We start from the raw sequence: 21,433 nt of genomic DNA on the forward strand, positions 1-21,433 counted from the left end.
TTACGCTATTTGTATTTTCTTATAACGTTTGAAAACCGATGAGCCTTGTAATTACTCGGTCATGTAGATAATTATAGTAACAGTTACTGTTTCCGTAACGATGTTTTACGTAAATTTTACTTAGTTTAAAAATATTGTTTTATTTTTGAAATATTATTCATTTAAAAAATTTGGTAAAGTTAAAAAACTTGACTACAAAACAGGTTTATACACTAAATTGTCTATTAAGTTATAAAAAACAAGTATTTTGTTATGGTTTAATAATTTTTTTTTAGCCGAAATATTTATAAAGCAGGCTAAGATAAAGTTGTACCTTAAAAAGCTACTGAAAAGAAGTGCACAAAGAATTGCTCATCGAAGCATTTAAGCACAGAAATTACAATGAAAACGTTGTCAAGTAAAATTTCAAGGCTTTTAATACTATTTCAGGCCAAACGGGGGAGAATTTTTTAATGTTTCTTCAAGCATATCCGGCCATAAATGGCATTTAGCAATTCACTGCCACACACTGCTAAACATTTTCTCAAAACTCTACAAATTTTGTTTTTTTAGACCTACTGTGTAAAAAAATGTTATAATTTTGTTTTACGTTTCACAAAAGACTTTTTCGTAAATTTTTGTAAACAAGGATACTGAGAAGATGACACTATAAGTTTAAATTAACTTTTATATGTTTAATTCAACTCAGTAAGATTTTCTTTTAAACTCTATACTATACTTACTAAAATAATTTTCAAGAAACAAGCTTTGTATAATCTTAAGACACATTTATTAATAAAAAGACGTATAAAAGGCCAAGACGGTCCTAAAAAATTGAAGAGCATTTTAAAATACTATTTACAATACAGAAAAAAAATCAATAAAGTAAAAGCTACTAAAAAAGATCAAACTGTTTTTCAAAATCGATTAACTTAAAGGCTACAATAAAGAAAAATTATGATCCAAAAAACACATACAATCATAATTAATTTCGTACAAAAAAATGACTAAAACAGTCACAATAACGTTTTAATAATCAAAAATTTACATTATGTTTTCAAAAATAAAGTTTTAACCGTGACATTTTTTCGCGTGGCCTGCTTCAACAGATAATCAAACAAAAAACAGAAAGGAGTAAGAAGTCCTCGCAAACGTGCGTATAACCGCAACCGCAGTGTTTCCAAACAAGTTATTCTAAACGTAATCAACTTCTTTGTCGGCCGGTCTTCTGCCAGGTCTCAACGCCCTGTAGCTTTCCCTGAAGCTCTCTCTCATCCTTCTGACTCCTCTGCCGACACGTCTCGACATGTAATCATCTTGATCGTCGTCCTGCGTTATAAATTGTTTTTGTTTTTGTGCTCTAACTGAATGTAATACAGTTTTAATATAAAAACTTCAAGTTTTATACATAAAATATATTGTAATAGCAATGACAATGAAATTGTACTATACAGTAAATTATTATCAGTAACTATTACAATTAGAGTTTAATTCTTTTAGAAATTTATTATTTATTATATTTAAATGGCTATTTATATTAATTATTATAATTTTGAACTCCATACAAATGTTTTATACAAAGTTGAGTTCTAAAGGAATGATAAATAACGAAACATGAATTTTACTTAAGTTTCAAATCTTTATTACATTATCCGACAATGTTTAAGTTTATAATTAAACTGATAAGAAATTTTCTAAACTGTAGTAAATATATTTCATAGAAACAACATAATTGTTAATTCAGAATAGTAACAATTTAATAAGGCTTAAAAAGAGTACAATAAAAAAGTATTTATTTTAAGATACGTGTAATAAAAGACACAAAAAAAATTTTAACAAATTTTAAAATACAACTATCGTTACACTATAGATATGATTGTAAGTGACTGATTATTCAACACATTCTTTTTGCTTGTAAACTAGTATGAACACATAAAATACTAACTTCATCTACGTACGAACCGCACCACATGACAAGTCCGCCGACAAACCCGAGTATGAGTGCGGCCCAGCCGAGAAAAATTGACGTACCGAACACCCAAACTTGTGGTCTGTCCCCGCTTTGCGCTGTTTGGAAGTTGCTTATGGAGAAGGCAGTGGCAATCTGTTGACAACATGATAGATTTGAACAGCTTTTATAACTATTAGATATTTTTTAAAAATATTGAAAAAAGTTCTTAAATTGAACAAACTTATTAAAAAAATTTTATCTTTTACTATGCCAATATTTTGATTTGTTTTATTGCATTAAGTAAATATTAAAAGTATACATATTTTTATGTTGTTGAACTCTGATTTGTAAATATGTATATAGTCTACATATTTTTTTTTTACTTATTTCAATTAAAAACTTAGTTAGGGTGCTAACAGCTGATTTTACATTGCTAAATCCTTAATAAAATTTACGAAAAAAAAATTAGTTTATACATAAAGCAGCATACATCTAAATTTTGTATAGGAAATTGACTATTTATAAATGTATATCATTATACAAATTTACATTAAACTACGATTATTCATGCTTATCTTATACTTTTTTAAGTACTTGATATTTTTCAGTATCTGTTATTTTGTATTTTATAGTTTAAATGTGCTTACTTAGTTTTGATCAAAAATAATTTTAATCGTATATTCAAAACTTAATAAAAATCAATTGATTTTACTTTATATTTTAAAGTAGGGGTAGGCAAATTTTATACTCGGCGAACCAGACTTACCAAAAAAATTATTTCAAATGGTCGAAAATATTACAAAAAATTAAAAGATCACGGGCCGTGTTGTTATGGGCATTATGAAAAAAAATATTTCAATAAAAAATTATAACTGAATTATCCTTTAGTTACTTTATTTTCTGAAAATAAAATTTATAGACCATTCAAAATTATTTAAAGTAAGAAAAAGTAGTTTTATTCTTAATGTACAGGTTGTTTTTTAAACTAAAATATACGTCGTATCTGATTGTCGTACTGTTCGTACCACCCTCATGCTACCAAAGGATTGACTTTTTTTAAATTTAACTTTTTTTTGATTTTAAACTAAAACTTTAATATAACACTTTTTACTTCTTACAGTGCTCAGTAAATTTGCCGTAATTAGAGTATTTTTTAATTTAAAGGTTATAGATATTCTATACTAAAATCTTCGTTCATCTGTTATTGCTTAATTAAATGCTAAAAATTATATAGTTTAGTACCGCTAGATTTATTGAATCTTAATTTGTTACGGCTCTACTTTATTTACCACAAAGGTAGGACCATATAGCACCTATCTACTGTGCCTTGCTTTACACAGTTTAAGTATACATCTACATGTTTAGCTTCAAACTTTTACTACGCATAAACGTACCATTAATATTTTGTAGACGAACTACAACCTTACTTTGTCAAGATTTAAGCAAATCTCATAAAACAGTCAGAAAAAACACATAAATTGAAACAACCCATGAATTACAACATTATAACACTTTTCATGTACAAACTTGATTAGCGTAGTACGAAACGGCGATTCCAATGCAGAATGCTGAAGCGAACCACAATCCGGCTGCGACCTTGGACATCTTGCTTTTCATGTCCTTGTTGTCTTGCAGACACGCCGAGCACTCGAGACCGATCACGGACAGGGCAAGTGCTCCGAAACCGAAAAATATGGTGAAAATTGCAAGACTGCGTCCCACCTGAAAGTGAACAGATTATTGTTTACTGGTAAACCGAATCTGATGTTTTTTATTCTAGAATAGTTAAACTTAAATATAAAGAGAGTTTTGTAAGTAAAATACAATTAACAGTTATTTAGTAAGCTGTATTCAAGTTTTTTTTTTTGCAACTTTACAAAAAAAAATTGTCTATTGACAATAAAGAACTTTTAGTTTATTTTTTCAAATTTAACATACCTGCAATTGCGTGCTGAGTCCAAGGAATTTCGCGTCCCAATCATCGCATTGCCACTGACCAGTTGACTGTCCTACACATCTCGCCCACAAACCTGAGGTATTAATTATTGTCATAATATCCAAAAACACTACACAAAGCGTATAGTTAGCCTCAATCCATTTAATAAACTATTTTTGAAAAAGTTGTTTGAAAATAGTAATTGAAAGGAACTTAATTAAATAAGTATGCAAAAATCAAAATAAATTATTACTTGTGAGTAAACTAGCTAAGTTTAGCTTTTTTTTAGTATATACACTAAAAGTTTTGAAAATTTTTTTTTAACAATGCCGTAGTTATAAAAATAACTTTAAAGATATTTTATTCAAATTGTAACAAGCTTAAATAATGTACATAACTTTTCTTAACATTTTAAAGAAAAATTTAGTTTTACCACCAATTTTGTTCTTGTTGAAGTAATTAAGAACTTAAAAGATTTTACTTCTACAGTTTATAATTTTTTGTTCTTTCTTTATCAATTACATGTTTCTAGACTAGGATTTTATAAACATTTTTAAAAATAACTACTAAACTTGAGTATAATACCATAAGATGAAATTTTTATTTAACTGAATAACGAAGGTTTTATTGGCTCTAATACAACGTCAACGATAAGATAGAGTCAACGTCAAAAATAAATTAATATAGTTTAACCTATAAGTTTATTTAATCTATAAATAGAAAATTTTGAAGCAGTTAGGTAACAAAAAAGTTGCTGACGACAAGTATATACAAAACAATTTTTGTAAGACTTTAAAAAACTCTTGCTCTGCTAAATACACATTATTATAAACATTTTTATTTTTATTAAAATCGTAAATTTTAGATATTCAATAAATTTCAGTATTTATTTAAGTTTTAAAAAATGGTATGTTTTAGTAATAATTTTGTATCAAAATAAACATATCAAATCAGCGATGAAGAGCATAAAATTGTAAGAACTAAATGAAAAGTAAAAACTTATTCATAGAAACTACCAGATTCAGTAGTACTGCTAAAATTTAAATAGCTAAAATTTAATTTATGTGATTTAAGTTTAATTAATTTCTAAGTTTATTTATTTATTAAAAAGTACTGTTTGTTATATGTTTAGATAAAAAGTGTTATACTTAAGGGTTTTGTTTTAAAATTTAGGTAGAGTAGGTCAGGGATAAGGGTACAATTGTAATTACTACTGAACCGCTTTATTGTTACGGTTTGTTACACAAAACGGTAGAAGTAAATCAAAAACATTGCAGCTGGCTTGCTAAACAAAACAGTAAAACATTTACCTTGGTGGAGGAAGATGGCTTCGACGATCTCTCCTCTGGGATCGTTCACTCTCCACTCCGGAAGAAATATGGCCACGCACGACAATACGAAGGCGAGAAGAGCCAAGCTGAAGCCTGAAACCTGTAATGCTCCGTTCATTACTTTGTGTTTTTTATTTAAAGTCTAGAATGCAAAGTCATGTTGTAATTTTAAGCCAGTTGTGTTTTTGTGTGAAAATTACATATATTTTTTTCGGAATGTATTTTTACAAAATGAGTTTGAAAGTACTGATCTGACATTTAGTTATTTCTATTTAACAGTATTTTAAAAGTATTTTATGTACATTGTACAATGCTTTGTAGCGTAAAAAAAGCTTTGTATGTATTAAAAGATAACAAATGGTAAACTAAACTAAATAAAAATACTTTTTTTTTGTTTTTGACAGTTGTAACATAATATAAAAAAATTGTAAATAACAAATAAGTGACATAAATATGACTTGTACTCTTTCCTAAATGGTACTTATATTACTGATGACACACAACCAATCAATGTTTTTCTTAATTCACTACCTTTACGCTAAAACGTCACAATAGTTTTTAAAACAACAAATACTATACTAACTAAGGTAACAACTGTTATTTAATTTATATAGATTAAGTTTTTAAATATTTCATCATACTTTTATTTAAAAAACTACTTAAAATTTTGCATTTTTTTATGGTTGAATAATAATTTAATATTATATTTTTTTGAACTGTTACAAGTTCTATGTTAATAAAATAAAGTTTTAAAACATACGCTAAAATACGTTTAACATTTTTGTATTAAATTGAATATATAAACAGAATTCACTGCGGTAATACAATTCAAACAAAATCAGTTTTTGAGTTTTTAAGTACTAGGCACTCGTACATGAAAGCGGCTTCCCGAAAAAAAATCAGAATTACATTAAATGGCAATATTTTGCAAGATGAACAAAGTAAAACTACCATGACGTTATTTAAAAGGGTTTAGTCAAATTCACAGCGGGCTACGAGCTTTTTGGTGTGAGAAAAACAAAATTTTAGTTTTTAAGTAATAACTTTTTTTCATCTAGAGTTTACATTTATATAAGTCACTAACATAAGAAAAAAAAAACTTTATTTGAACTTTACTCAATTTTATATTACACTGATTATAAAAAGAAAAACAGTTTAAGCAGCAAACATATTAGTAAAAGATATACTCAAACCTTTTCAAAAGCTTGCAAAAGTAGAACTTTATCAATGTGAAAAAATACCATATAAATGTGACAAACTATAAAACTGTATTGTACAAATTTTTATGTAAACTTAAATAGCATTTATGAAATAATCAATTTTATCTGTTTGTATAAACATAATCGCTTAAAACAGTGTCTTTTAAATGTACAATATCCGCCTACATAGCTATAAGCTTGAACATAATAAATAACATAACTTTGTAAAAACTTACTCCTTAAAGTTTGTCTCTAACAAAGTTTATAAGAGTTTGTAAAACAAAAATTTTCAAAAAATACTGAAAAACTCACACTGAAAATCAGTTTGAACAAAAAGTAGGGTTTAGAGTGCTCTTCAAAATTGAGTGCTTTTTTAAACAAAACGAAAATTTTTCACAGCAGCTGATCTTTTATATTGTGCTTTACGATCGAAAATAAAGACTAGCTTGGTTTTTTTCCATTATTACGAAAAAAAAGCTGGTAAAAGTATTCAGACTAAACATAAATAGTGTACTCCTGTTTCCAATTTTAGCTCAACTTTCAAAATTCATTGTTCTCAGCAGAAAAATTTTAGATTTAAATGTTAATCCGAAAGTTATCTAAGCGTAACTTTTTTTTGCATGATTAAATATACTTACTGGTGTTAAACAAAACACCTTTGTCAAATTCTTAAGTATTTTGATATTTTTAGGTTAAAACACTCATAAAAATATGTTTTTAAGCATAGTTTTGTAAAATTAAATGTTTTGGACGTAAAATCTTTAAACACAATAGTTTATATATATTTTGGGAATATTTTAATATCAAACATAAACATATAAAATTAAAAACATATACAAGCTTTTAAAATTAGTTTGTTTATATGCAAGCTAAAATTTTATTTTGTATATATTTAAAGTTTGTTGTTAATAATTAACAACCTGTTAATAGATATAAAAAATGATATTGATTTAATGAAGAGTAAGCTGTAAAATCTCTACTTTCTACAACACAATCTTAAAAACTCGATGTCAACTCAGCACAGAAAAATACTTAAAATTGGCCTCTCTGAAACCCCGACGACTTTCAGCTGCAGGCGCAAACTTTAAAGAAAAAGGAAACGCCCGAGGCGATCACCCACTTCTAAAACTGCCGACAACGCCACCAAGCGTCAGCTTGTTTCCCCTCTTTTTTCTTTCGGATGCGCATGATTGGATCTGTTTGCTTTGCTGAGCTCCCGATGATTCTCCTGGTGATTTCAGCAAAAACAACTTTTTTTGCGTATTTACGGGAGAAACCCGCTGGCATTATTTTTGTTTATGTCTTGTTTACACAGTAGTACAAATACTTGGACAATATGTAATTTTCAAATTAAAAACAAACGAGAAATTATTAAATTGAGTTAGAATTGTTTTTTTGCTCGTTTTTTTCCAAAGACAAAGTTACTTTCTTATATAAACTGAAAATTTTCTTTCACAGTAAAAAACTCATCAAAAGTTTAAGGTCCTTTTATGATAAAGCTCAATTTTATTACTATCGTTATCTCAATGTATAAAAATTTATAATATCTTTATTAAAGCTTTTTGCTTTAAAAGCAATTAAAAACAGCAAGTATTAGTTTATTAAAACTATCAGTAAGAGTTTTAATGTTTTTTAGCGTTTGGCTTTAAGCTAATTATTTCAGAAAGTTAATCTTTAGTTAAAACAAGTTTTAAAAACTTAAATTGTAAACCGAAACATTTTAGTAAGTTATTAAATTTTCAAAAACTTTACTTTATATACAACCACCACACTATGAGTTATTTTGTACTTAATAAACAAATAATATGCTTCAAAATACTTAAAAACTTTTTTACTTCCATCTTAAACCTAACTGATTGTTTTAGGTTGTTAAAGTAGGAAATTTATGAAAAAATTATTAGTTGTACAAAAAGTCGTATACCGTTTTTATAGTTGGTGTTTTTCTATTTAAAATAAAAACTTAATTTAAGGACTTCAAAAATTTTTTGCTAATACTAAACATTAACAATTATTTAGTTGTCGATTTAAAAAGTCTTTTCTGAAGTATCATAACTTTACAGTTAAATATTGCTACTATGATTTTTTCATTTAAAAAAAAATTAAATTTAGAAGTTGTTAAGTTTCTAAATTATAACAATATACATTTGAAATAGTTGTATGCATAAAGCTTCTAAATGTTTAAACTTTTAGAGTTTTTATAATTTCACAAAAGTGTAGTTTTGTCTTAACTTATTTTTTAAAACAAGATCTTTAACAAAGTTCTTAATAGTAAGTAAATTTTGCACTAAACATCAGTTAAACTCCTAGCGTAAATCTCAAAAAATATTAGCACCTGATTAGTGAAATTTAATACCTATCAAATTAAAACAAACATTTGACTGGTATCTACAATTTTTTTTAATGAACAAAGCTTAAGTTTTATATGCAAGACTAAAAATACATTGATCTAATAATTTAAGTTGATCAACCCTAACTATAACTACAATAAATTTTAAGCCATTTTTTATAAGAATGAAAAGTAAAAATTCTCCTTATGCAAAAAGTAAGTTGTTACTGCATCAATTAAAGACTTCCTTAGCTTATATTCAAGTTCTTTCTATGTTAACTATTTTTATAAAACAACGACGTAGTTTTAACTTGTTTAAAAGTTATAGTTATATAGTAGCTACATGTTTAGTAGCATGTATATTTTTAACTAAAATGTAGCAATAAAAGGAAGCTTTATATACATTTCACGTCGTGGTTTAAAATACTTTCCCATGGTATTAAGTTTCAGGGAAAATATACATTTTTTTCGTACGCTGTAAAAGTTAAGAAAATATGAAATATTATAAATTTGGTAATAACTTTAATCAAAGCTCGTAAGGAATATCGGGGAATATCGTTTTACGCAATTACTAGCGTTTTATTTCAAAATGCCAAACTGGTAATAGTCACGAAATGACGTCGTCAAAACTCAGTGACACTTTTTTTATTAGGGTCAAATAAGTTTGTATTAAACGGATTTATTTGTTTTATGTTAAAATTATATACAAGCTTATATATAAAATTTTAAAACTTATAAATCGAAGAATAGTTTTGTGTTATTATGTTTTAACTTTTAATATCAAAAACAAATATGTAAATATGTCTAAGTATTTAACTATTCGTTTTAGTTTTTATTAGGAGGTCGTAAACTTAAATTCTGTTTAGTAATATTTTTATAATAATTAAAATCTTAAAAAGCTGTCTTGGACATTACATTAAACTTTTATGGTGTACGACTCGATGACCAAAAGGTTTTTTTGCACACCAGGTCGTTAGACCAAAGTTTTTCAGCGTATTTTTTGTCCCTCAATAAACTATACTAATATATATTGAAAAATAATAAATGTTCCTTTAAAATATCAAAAGCAACATAGTGTTTAGTTTAAAAGGTGACTAGTTGTACTTAATAAGATTGAGTTTAGTAAAATAAAACTTGTTTTAAGGATACCTTATACTTTTAAAAAAAGTTTTAATAGTTTTAAACTTTACAAAAAATTGAGCTTGTAAAAACCAAAAAACATTTTTAGAATTAAACTTTCATCAATGCATCACAAAAAGAAAGTTGCGCCTCAAAGTTCAATTCAGTTCAGTACTGACTAATATAAACACAAAATCAGATCTGTTTTGGACTCATTTGACTTTGACCTTGAATAACTCAAGCGTCTTATTACATTTAATCTTGCATAGAGAAGAAAAAGCTAAGCTAAACAAGTGCATGTGATACTTAACTGCAAGTTTTTACACTTAAGTGTTTAAGGACAAATTTAAAACATTTTAGATAAAGTTTTCCTTGCAGGTAAAAATACATAAAATATGTAAACATCGACGTTTTAATTTACTCGATTTTAGCCAAATTAAAATTTTTTTTAACATGTATTTTTTACGATTTCTCAAACAGAAAAAAACTTTTTCGAGTTTACTAGTCAAATAAACATAGTTTTAAATTACATTTACCCAAAAATTGAAATAAATAAAAAAACTTTTCTAATAATACAGATTCGTATTAATTAAAACTAAATGACTACTAGACTACTTAAACATTCATTTGTCTACATAATTTGGGCTTATTTTATGAAATTTTTATTAAGAGAAGTTAAATACATGCTAGATAAGTTTAGTCTGGTTTAGAAGAAATAATTAAACCTGTCATTTCTACAAATAAGTTCTACTCTTCCTTTATTTTATAAAAAGTTTACTGTAAAATAATACACCAAAGTACTGAAGACATCTTTTAAGAGCTACTAGTTTTACCTTAATTGTTAATTGTATTCATACTATGTGTTATAAAAAACTACTTTTTTATGCTAAAAACTGAAGTAGCAATATATACACTATACATACACTATATAGCAAAAAGTAGTTTTTATGTTACAAAGTTTTATAATGTATAAAATAATAAATTTTTATAGTTACTTTAAATCTAATGAATCTAAAACAAGCTATTTTGAAGCAGCTCAAATCTTAATAAACATGCAAGTTATTGGTATACAATTTACCAATTTCAATAATTATTAATTAAATTGAAAATAAGTTCGTTAATGACATCATTAATTATAAAAAGCTTAACTAAGCTAGATATTTAGTAACTGATTTAACTATACGTTTTATTATACCACAATTTAATTTAAAAAACTGATAAACTCATATTTACTTAAAGAAAAAAAAAACAAATTGAAAGTTGTTTTATTAAAATAAACTACTTTTAAAAACACTGTTAAATTATTTTTTTAAGGTTTTTAACTTTATTAAACTTAATTAAGTTAGTAGAACCATTATATCACACTTAGATCTATAATTATAACGTTCAACAAAGTTTTGTGCATTTAATCAAAAAAATGTATAAAAAATAACAATACTGATTTATATACTATATTTTTATTTATTATATATATTTTTGCACACAACTAAAAAACAAACGTTGTTTAATATTTTTATTTAATTAAACATTAGTTTCATTGACTTTTGAACTCAAACATATTCATCTCTGTTCAATGCCCGTTGTTCGTTTCTGCTTGATCTTTGCCATCTATTCGACAAATTTCTTTTGACTCGCGAGTATGACCTTTAGTAAAAATTATTAATTATGTTTAAGTTGCTGTAATATAAAGGTTTAAATGAATTTTCAAATTATATAAGCTAACATCAGAAAATAATTTGACGTAAATATTATCTAAGTTTTAAAACAATATTTGTTTTATTTTTTTTAATACATTGTTTCATCTATTAAACGTTTTAATAGAAAAAAAGAACTAGTAATAGAAGTTAAACAAAACATTTAGTTTTGAAAACTTAGAAACTTAGAAAAGTTTAGAAAAAAATTTACGAATAATAGTTGCTTTCAGAAATTCGAAACAGTTGATTAAATGTTTTTTTTTACAATGAAAAAAATTAGTGGTAAAAACAAAACAGTAAAGTTTTTGAAACCATTAAAAAGTTGTATTTTAAGTATCATAAATAAGTTTATTTAAAAATGTTGTCTAAGAAAAATAGCTTTAACGACAGAAAGTAATCAATAAAAAGAGTTTGTTTAGTTATGGCTAGTATTTTGGAAGTTTTAACTTTGTTTTAGAAAACAATGCAATACTGTAAAATTTCTACATTTACCTAAGTATAAGTTTAAATTATTTGTAATCTATTTTTAAATTGGTTTTGTTAATTTGGCTAGTCAAAGTTAAAAATTAAATCTATATGTAATCAAAAGTAACTATAAAATAAAAACTTACACTTTCAAAAAAATACTTTTAATACTTTGACTTAAAACTGAAACAGTTTTATGAAATTAGTCTAACCAAAGTAAACTACTAAAATACACCAATGTAAGAAAGCGGTACGCATGAAAATTTAACCTGTAGACCCTGGAGTCCTGACTTTCTTCGTCGACGCGGTGGGATCCGCAAGCCATGAGAGCCCCGGCGCACAGGAGGAGGAACATGGCCAACCAGCCGATGTAGATGCCTGGTCCGAACACGTGACACTGCTGGAGGGTCGAGTTGAAGGAGGCGCTCGATGATGACGGGTTGAAGACCCTGCAGGCTTCGAACTCCCGTTTTATCTGGTTATTCACATCGTTTTTGTTACAAAACATTAGAGTGTTACTTTCAACACTATAACATTAGAAAAAATATAATTGACAATTTATTTTTCTAAGACATGCAGCAACTTTTTTAAGTGTTTTAACAGTTAGATAAAATCAAATATTTTGATTACAAATAACTATTTTTTATGGTTTTTAAAAGTCAAGTAAACTTATTCTGTATGTAGGAATATACTCTGAATTTTACTTTATTTTATTTATAACACTAAACTAAAAAGCGTCCGAGTATTATTATTTGATATGTTGTGTAAAACATTTTGTAACTTACTTATAAGACACTCAGTAAAAACATTAAGTATAGAAACCATATAAACTATGATTTTTATGTAAACTATATAACTGTATAAAAAATTATTTAGCGCTAAATAAAACTAATAACTTATATTTAATTAAAAAATTGGTGTAGTTTTACTTTTAGAAGTATGAATATATCATTTCTAAATAAGAATTTTAGATGAAAAGCTCTTAAGTATTGTTTTTACTAGGTTTTTGTATCGTTTATAGTGCATATTAAAATGTGATGAGAATAATTAGAGGATATTCTGATGTATCTAAAGCCACAAGTTGTACCAACAGTATAAATTCAAAAATAACGACTTGTAACAAAGATAATAAAGCTAAATTATTGTTAGAGAAACATTTTCTTTGTGTGACAGATACAAAATTTCAACAAAGAAAGGATATAAATTTAACAAAAGACTTGGTTCTGTACACCGTTTTGATAGCAGCTTAACAAAACAATTTTATTTTGTGTCTGCAGTTTACCTTATGCTTCTTATTAAAAAAAAGTGTTCTTGCTACAATATATATATCTTATTAAAACTTAAAAAATGTTTTCTTATTAGTATTAATCATAAAAAAGATTAAGTTATTTTAAAAATCTTTTTAATTATAAAACAACTTCACTTAGCGAGTAAAAACAAGAAAAGCGTTGATTATTGTTTCTAAAAGTCAACTATTTCATGAATAAAACCTAAAGTTTACTATGATGCAACCTTTAAAGAAATTAAATTTATCACAAACTAATTTCTTTTTTTTTTAACATATGAACTTAAAGCTAATAATATACAAACAATTAACTGAATATCGCTATTAAATTGAAAGTATAGATTAAATACAAATGCTTTACGAAAACAACGTTTAAAAATTTGATCAACTTTTAAAATATATGCCGTTTCACTTTATCTTAATATAATCACAAAATAAAGTTAAAAAGTATAAAAGCGATTTCACCTGTATAAAATACTTACGTGGAATGCAAAGTAGGAAGCAGCAGTCCCAATACCGATTCCAGCAAGAGCCCAAAAAATTCCAGCTAGATATCCAATTTTTTGTTTAGCGGGCAGATTGTCTTCCATAACAGAAATGCATTTAACTGCTAGAAAAGAGGTGACAAGGGCAATGACAGCAAATACAATAGAAGCCATAGAAAACCCACGAGCAAACTATCAAAAACAAAACGATAGCTGTAAATACTTAATGCTTATTCAATGTTTTGTAGCTTGTTACTGATTTCTAATATTTAGATAAAAATATGTTTATTAACTGAATAAAAGCTTTTAACAATCTATCAAAAAGTAATCAAAACTTGTAAACGTAGAATATTTCTGTTTCATGCTTAGGTCACGCAATAAAACTTAGTATTAGTTTACCTTAATTCTGTCAGGTAGTCCAAGTAAAAAATTGTCGTACTGGTCACATTGCCACTGTCCCGTAGTGTAAGACACACATTTACTCCACAGACCTATGTTGTTTGTTAAAGCTATTTTAGTATAAAATTTTGTTTGAAAATTCACATTCAATTTTTTTTTTGTTGAATTTAGATAGTCCAACTTAATATAGGAATTAATAAATATTGTTGAAAAGTATTAGTTGATTAAAATAGACATCCTGAATAAAGCTTTCACATAAAGTGTTATATACTTAAAACATTTATCGTAAACTCTTTGTTGAGCAAACATAACAACTATTATTTATTATTTTATAATTAAGAAAATACAATTCTATAAAACATAATTTTAAAATTTAAGAAGACTTCTTTTATATAGTGTTTGGTTTTATGAAAGTTATACTAAAAGTTTAGAACCTTACTTAAATATTTTTTATTTATTTTTTCATTTAAAACAAAATTATATTTATACCAGAATGAGTCCTGATAGCCTGGATTATGTCATCAGAAACATCATTTTGCCTCCAGTTGGGTATCATGACAGACACAACCATTATCACTGACCCAAAAACTCCAAGCATCAACCCTGTACCTTGTATAATCCCATTCGCCATTACAATACTAGACGTGTAAATAAACTGTGTTTTTAATATATTTTTACGAAGTATTTTGTAACTAAAAACTAATCGAAAAGTTCTGTTCTACTAAACTGTTAAAAAACAACGAAAATATTCTTTAAAATTTAAAAGCGAATTATTTAATTAACAAGTTGTAAAGTTAAAACTTTAGTTTCATTGTATATATTTTTTTTAAATTTTTTTGTGTATTGTAAAATAATGTTAAGGTTTAATATTTTACTTGATTATTTAAATATTAAATATCTTATAAATAAGAAATCTAACCCGATAAACCTGCTACTAAAGTGTTTATAAGCTCGTACTTTAAATGTTGAACTGTTTGTGTAAATAAAGTTTTTAAGTATAAAACTTTTATCAAAACGAAAGACAGCCTCTTTGCATTGTTTTTGGAATTAGTGCATAAGTTGCGAACGTTAAAAAACGATAAACTTTTTATACTAGTTTTTATATAAGTTAGAATTGGATGAGTTGCTGACTTTAAAATCATTAAGATGACAAAACAACAAAACCTTATCAAAACTAAAAAATAAGCATTTTTATATTAATATTTTTTACAAGCTTTAACTACAAAGTGTTCTGTACATATGCAGTCTTAAAAAGTAATTGAAAAGTAATTTTGTTAATAATTAAAGCTTCAAGAACTCAACGAAATAAAGATTTAAGAAAAAAACACATTAAATTTTTTAGACTACGTAATGGCTTCAAACACATTTAAACTACTAGAAATTATTTACATTAAACTTGAAATAGGCATAGCTATTTTCTGCTATACTTCAACGTATTTTAAGTAGTATAGTATAAAGTTAATAAATTACAGCCAAGTTATAAGATTAAAGGTTATCTGCTGAAAAACCAAAGTTTTGTTAAGTTTTAATAACTGTTTAGCTTTTATACTTTCACCTTGTTTGTTTATTTTGGTGTAGCAGAAACTAAAAAAACAGTCGTTGTTTTTCTAATTATGTTATGTACCTTGTTTTCTTACAAACGGTATTCCTCATAGCTGCTTTAGGTTTACTTAAATTGTATATTTTGTTTTTTTATTTTTACCTTCCAAATTTAATGTTCATTTGTAAATAAATGCAAAATATTTTGAAAACAGATAAAACAAATCCGGTTGTAATTAAACGTTAGATTTTATTTGTTAAAATTGTTTAAATTCTATCGCAAAACTTAATATACTTTATTTAATATTCAATTATGTTTTAAATACCAAATACAATTTTTAAACTTAAGGGAATAAACTAAGATAATTAGACTTTAGCATATTTTTAATTCAACTGGTATTTGTTCTTTTTTTAATATTTATGTATAACTTTGTGATTAATAGGAATGAAGAACGAATTTTCATATTTTTCATTTTCTAAGCTTTTTTAAATCCTTGCATAGCCTTTGATCTATCAAAATTAATAACGTGCTTGCAAAGTCGATAAGTTATAATATCAATTGTCAAACTTGCTCAAACACAATTATATCTGTTAATAGAATAAAAACTTTTTTTTATGTAACTTAAAATCAATATCTACAGAATTAAAAACGGTGTAAGTTTAATTAACTACGTCTAACATTTAAGATAATTCTGACTATTATACTCTCTGTGTAAGATTTTTTTTTCTTAAAGTTTAAAAAGTATCTTTATTGAGAAAAAAAATTCTAATCTTATACACAAAAATTAAAATAAGTTTTAAAGAGAAAACTTTAATTTAGTTTATCTTTAAAAGTACTTAATCAACAACAAAACAAACAGTTTTAAATGCAAATACTTGCACTTTTTCGAACGTCAATAGAAAAATAACAGCGAGATAAAACTTTCTAGTAAATGTAATCAATGTTTAGCACATACTTGTCTACCTTTTAAATGTTATATTAAGCTGTAAATGAATTTCAAACAACATGAATTGTCTTTAGTTTTTATTGTTAAATTTCAAAAAATTGTTTCAGTGTTTGCTAAATAAAAACCAAACGAATCATCTATGGTAGAGCTACATTATTCAATTCTTATAGACTACTACTTTATGTTATGAATGTTCGTAGAAATCATTATTGATTATTTTTTAGAACTAGTAAATAAAGTTTATGTAGGTTTACATTAAAAAACACATATTTGTCTCCTATCCTCTGAAGTACTTAAAGATTTTTCAAACTCCATAGAACGCTGTTATAAATTTATATTAATAAACCGTCGTTAGTCTTAAATAAGTTAAATACCTTCCAAAATGTAGTTGTGTTGTGTTTATTTTATTTTTATTTTTTCTAAAGTCGCAGAAATTCAATCAATAAAACTAAAAAAGATTTGATACAGAACTAATATACTTTAAATTCACTGAAGTATGAGACGCGTCAGTTTTGCAAGAAGGGTCAATTTGGCACGAGGTTATAAGGAACTGAAATATATAATTTTGAAAATAATAAAGAGAAAACAAATATACTACCGACCAAGAGAAAAGGTTAGGGTTTACAGTGATAATAATAACAATAATAATAATAATAATAATAATAATAATAATAATAATAATAATAATAATAATAATAATAATAATAATAATAATAATAATAATAATAATAATAATAATAATAATAATAATAATAATAATAATAATAATAATAATAATAATAATAATAATAATAATAATAATAATAATAATAATAATAATAATAATAATAATAATAATAATAATAATAATAATAATAATAATAATAATAATGATAATAATAATAATAATAATAATAATAATAATAATAATAATAATAATAATAATAATAATAATAATAATAAAAATAATAATAATATTAATAATAATAATAATAATAATAATAATAATAATAATAATAATAATAATAATAATAATAATAATAATAATAATAATAATAATAATAATAATAATAATAATAATAATAATAATAATAATAATAATAATAATAATAATAATAATAATAATAATAATAATAATAATAATAATAATAATAATAATAATAATAATAATAATAATAATAATAATAATAATAATAATAATAATAATAATAATAATAATAATAATAATAATAATAATAATAATAATAATAATAATAATAATAATAATAATAATAATAATAATAATAATAATAATAATAATAATAATAATAATAATAATAATAATAATAATAATAATAATAATAATATTAATAATAATAATAATAATAATAATAATAATAATAATAATAATAATAATAATAATAATAATAATAATAATAATAATAATAATAATAATAATAATAATAATAATAATAATAATAATAATAATAATAATAATAATAATAATAAATTTTTTAAGCTTAAAGCCAGATCTCTGTAAACAAAATAAATTTGTTTATTCGACCATTTTGTTTAATTCGTTGAACTTAAACTAGCTGATTAATAAAGTTGTGTTACATTTATATTATTTCTGATTAAACGATTGCCTTAATTTGTTAATTATTACTATTGTGTTAAATTTAATTTGTTTTCTTAAATACTTAGTTTTATTAGTTTTTATCAGTAAATTATTATTTCAGCTTGTTTTGACACGAAAAAATACTGAAGAGCGTGTCCGAAAAGTACTTCTATTTTGTATTTTGTTTGCAATAAACTTTAATGTATAAAAATTGTGATTTTTATAATGGAAAAACCATTATTTCAACAAATAATAATATTTTTAAATAAAGTAAACAAATTGTTAAAAATTGTAAAGTCCCCAGTCTGCTTTTAACTAGAAGCATTATCGAAAAACATCCATTATAGTAGGTATACTTGGTACCTCTCGTATCTTTTCGATCTCCCATATGTTTACGCATTTTTTCTGTGGACATAATGTGCGTAAATAAGCGAGAGGTTACTGTAATAAAGGTTTTACTTAGAATGTTGAAGACTTAAGTTCGATAATTTTTTTAACTTAGCTGTATGACGTAATTATCTTGCTGTTTGAACTGATGTACAAACTAAAATAACTTGTTATTGCTACCAGTTTATAAAATTTTACTTAATTGTCTTATTGTCACTAAACTGACGTAGTTCAAAAGTGCAATTCCGATATCTATCCACTGAAAATTGTTAAACACTAACAATTAAAAGTTAATGAAAATAGCACAATTCAAGTTAATTTTGATAAGTCCGGATGGCGTATATAGTTACAATTTTTTTAATCATCGTTTAATTTTGACCTATAACTACAGTAAACATGTGGAATTTCACTAAAATATATTAACTTGATTGTAATATTATTTTTTTGTAATCTTACCTACAACTGAAAAAGTAAGCAAGTGAAAATAATTCTATGTTTTAACAACAAAGATTTTAAAGAAAAAAATTTTAATACATTCTTAGATATACAAAAAAACATTCTTCCCATTTGACAAACTAATTTTTTTTATGACATCTTAATATTTTCATCAAGTATAAAGTGAAAAATGTTTATAATGGCTACTTTGAACAACAACTGATGAAAAAAAATTAACAGTATTAGATCTTATAAGATTCATCTTTATAATAAAAAAAAAACTAAGTAGCGCTATATAGTTTGATTTAGGTAATCGGTACAGTAACGAGCATCTAATTATTTTCAAATCTATATAACGAAATTGTGAAGTTGCAAAACTATGAAAATACAAACATACAAATAACTAATTTTTCGTTATCTTAAACTTTTTCAGCTGACCTTTAATTTTATTAAGAATCGTCAGTTTTTAGATGTAACTTAATTTCAAAACATCCCATTTTAACTATCCCGAATTACTTATAATGTTACTTATACGCGCGATGCTGGTTATTATCTGACTCCGTGCGCGTTATAAGTATTTATCGGTGATGTTATTTAAATGTTTAGATATGACTTAGCTAAGTTATTTAGCTAAGTCGACTTAATGAATTGCGAACTAAACTTAGACTATCTTTTAAGCTTAGTTTAATTAAATAGTTAGATTGTTAGAATGCTTAACTAATTGTATATAAGAAATCGAGTCTAGAAACACAAATTGTATTTAAATGAATATAAACTGCGATACATGATAACAAAATATACAAATAAGCTATTCCAATTTACAAGTTAATATAAAAAACAGTCGCCTTCGTACAAGAAGTACGAGGCGACCAAAATCTTTTTAAATGATATACTATCAGTACAAAGGTAAAACTAGACTGACTAGCAACTCGCCTTTTACTCAACTTAAGCATTTTTTGAGAGAAAAGGAAGAAAGAACAGCGATGCTGTTACATTCTCTCGACTTAAACCCGCTATTTCGGAGTTCACACTTATCTCTAAGAAAATATGGTCTTTAATTATTTTTGAATTTGTAAAAAACATAAAAAAAAACTTCTAATATAGAAGTATAAATGAAATATGACCGTCAACTATCGTCGACTTCTCTTGTTATTTGTAAAAAATTATTATTTTTATTTGTAAGTGCTTTAAGTTTCGTAAATGACGCGTAGAATAAAAAAGTTTTAATAATTTACAAAAATGAAAAAAACTGAAAGAATTTTTAGAATTTTATTCGCCAGTAGTGCTCGCGAGTCGTTGTTTCCCGTAGACGCTATTCGTGCATTCTCGGTCTCTTCATCTGTACTCCACTCGGTCGCTTTGCTGATAGTGGATCAGATCTCTTTGTCACCTTCGCCGACTTGTTGACGACTTTCGATTTCTCGAGCCGTTTTCGTGCGAAGTTCAAAAAAAGTTTAAGCAAAAATATAAAGAAAATACTATTTCAAGTATTTTCAAGTACTTTTAAGTATGTTTATAAGAAACTTAAAAAACATTTATAGCTTCAGTTTAAACTAATTATTCGTTATAAAAACTTTTAGTATATTAAAAAAATTTCACATTCAACATGAGTTAGTTGACAAAACAAACAATTATATTCATTTCAAAAGCTTAAACTTGTTTTCGTAAAAATATATAGCTCTTGAACTTTATACTAATTTATAAAACTTTAATATTCTAAGAAAGTTAAAAACAAAGTTGTTGTTAGCGTTTAAATGTTGAATAAGATATTTAATAGCTCAAATGACCTTATTAAAATTGTGCTTTTATAAGTAAGCTGAAGTGTATAACAACAAAAAACAAGGCAATAAACCTTCTTGACATCAATCACTAAGGTTACTATAGTACAACTGTAGATTAATAGTTCAAGTTGAACATAAAATTGTTGTTAAAAAACAAATTGAAATAAAGCTTAACAAATTAAGGCAATTTTTTATATTAGTAAGAGCTGAAAATAAAATTTTAAGTTAAAGAATAAACTTTTAAAATACTCCTTTAATTTCTTATGACTCGATTTCGTCCTAAGCTTTGTTCAGAAAGCTTCTTAGACTAGTTGTCTGCCATAATAAGATAAAATAAATTACTCTTTTGGTGGTCTAAACTTTGCGTTTAAAAGTTTATTACTCTTTTGGTGGTCTTAACGTTTTGCTGTAAAAGTTAATTAACCGTAAAGTTTCAATAACATCTTAGTTTAATTTTCCAGCGGTGAAAAATAGCGTCTGAACAAAAACTCAAAGTTTTGCAACGGTTTCTGACAAGTATTTCGATTTTAATATGTTTAAAACGCCATCGGTGAAAAATGAACCAAAATAATTCGCAATTATTTTTTACAAATGCATGC

At 25.0% G+C, this 21,433-nt stretch overlaps 2 protein-coding genes across 2 annotated transcripts; both read right to left on the reverse strand.

Moving 5' to 3' along the window:
- Positions 1 to 747: 747 nt before the first annotated feature.
- LOC145848018 (claudin-1-like) lies at positions 748 to 5,359 on the reverse strand. Its single transcript, XM_082953797.1, has 5 exons — positions 5,177 to 5,359; positions 3,869 to 3,960; positions 3,458 to 3,652; positions 1,925 to 2,083; positions 748 to 1,308 (listed from the first exon to the last, which is right to left on the reverse strand). Exons 1-5 carry the CDS (start codon positions 5,313 to 5,315, stop codon positions 1,174 to 1,176), a joined length of 720 nt encoding a protein of 239 aa, XP_082809923.1. The 5' UTR covers positions 5,316 to 5,359; the 3' UTR covers positions 748 to 1,173.
- A 6,996-nt stretch (positions 5,360 to 12,355) lies between these two features.
- LOC145848019 (claudin-19-like) lies at positions 12,356 to 14,800 on the reverse strand (the record flags this gene model as incomplete). Its single annotated transcript, XM_082953798.1, has 4 exons — positions 14,659 to 14,800; positions 14,170 to 14,261; positions 13,768 to 13,962; positions 12,356 to 12,475 (listed from the first exon to the last, which is right to left on the reverse strand). Coding segments are annotated over exons 1-4 (549 nt in total), but the record flags the coding sequence as incomplete, so codon positions are not given.
- Between the last annotated feature and the right edge of the window lie 6,633 nt (positions 14,801 to 21,433).

The sequence above is a fragment of the Thalia democratica genome, unplaced genomic scaffold (assembly GCF_965202585.1).
Source record: "Thalia democratica unplaced genomic scaffold, ktThaDemo2.hap1.1 HAP1_SCAFFOLD_1197, whole genome shotgun sequence".
Lineage (NCBI taxonomy): Eukaryota > Metazoa > Chordata > Thaliacea > Salpida > Salpidae > Thalia > Thalia democratica.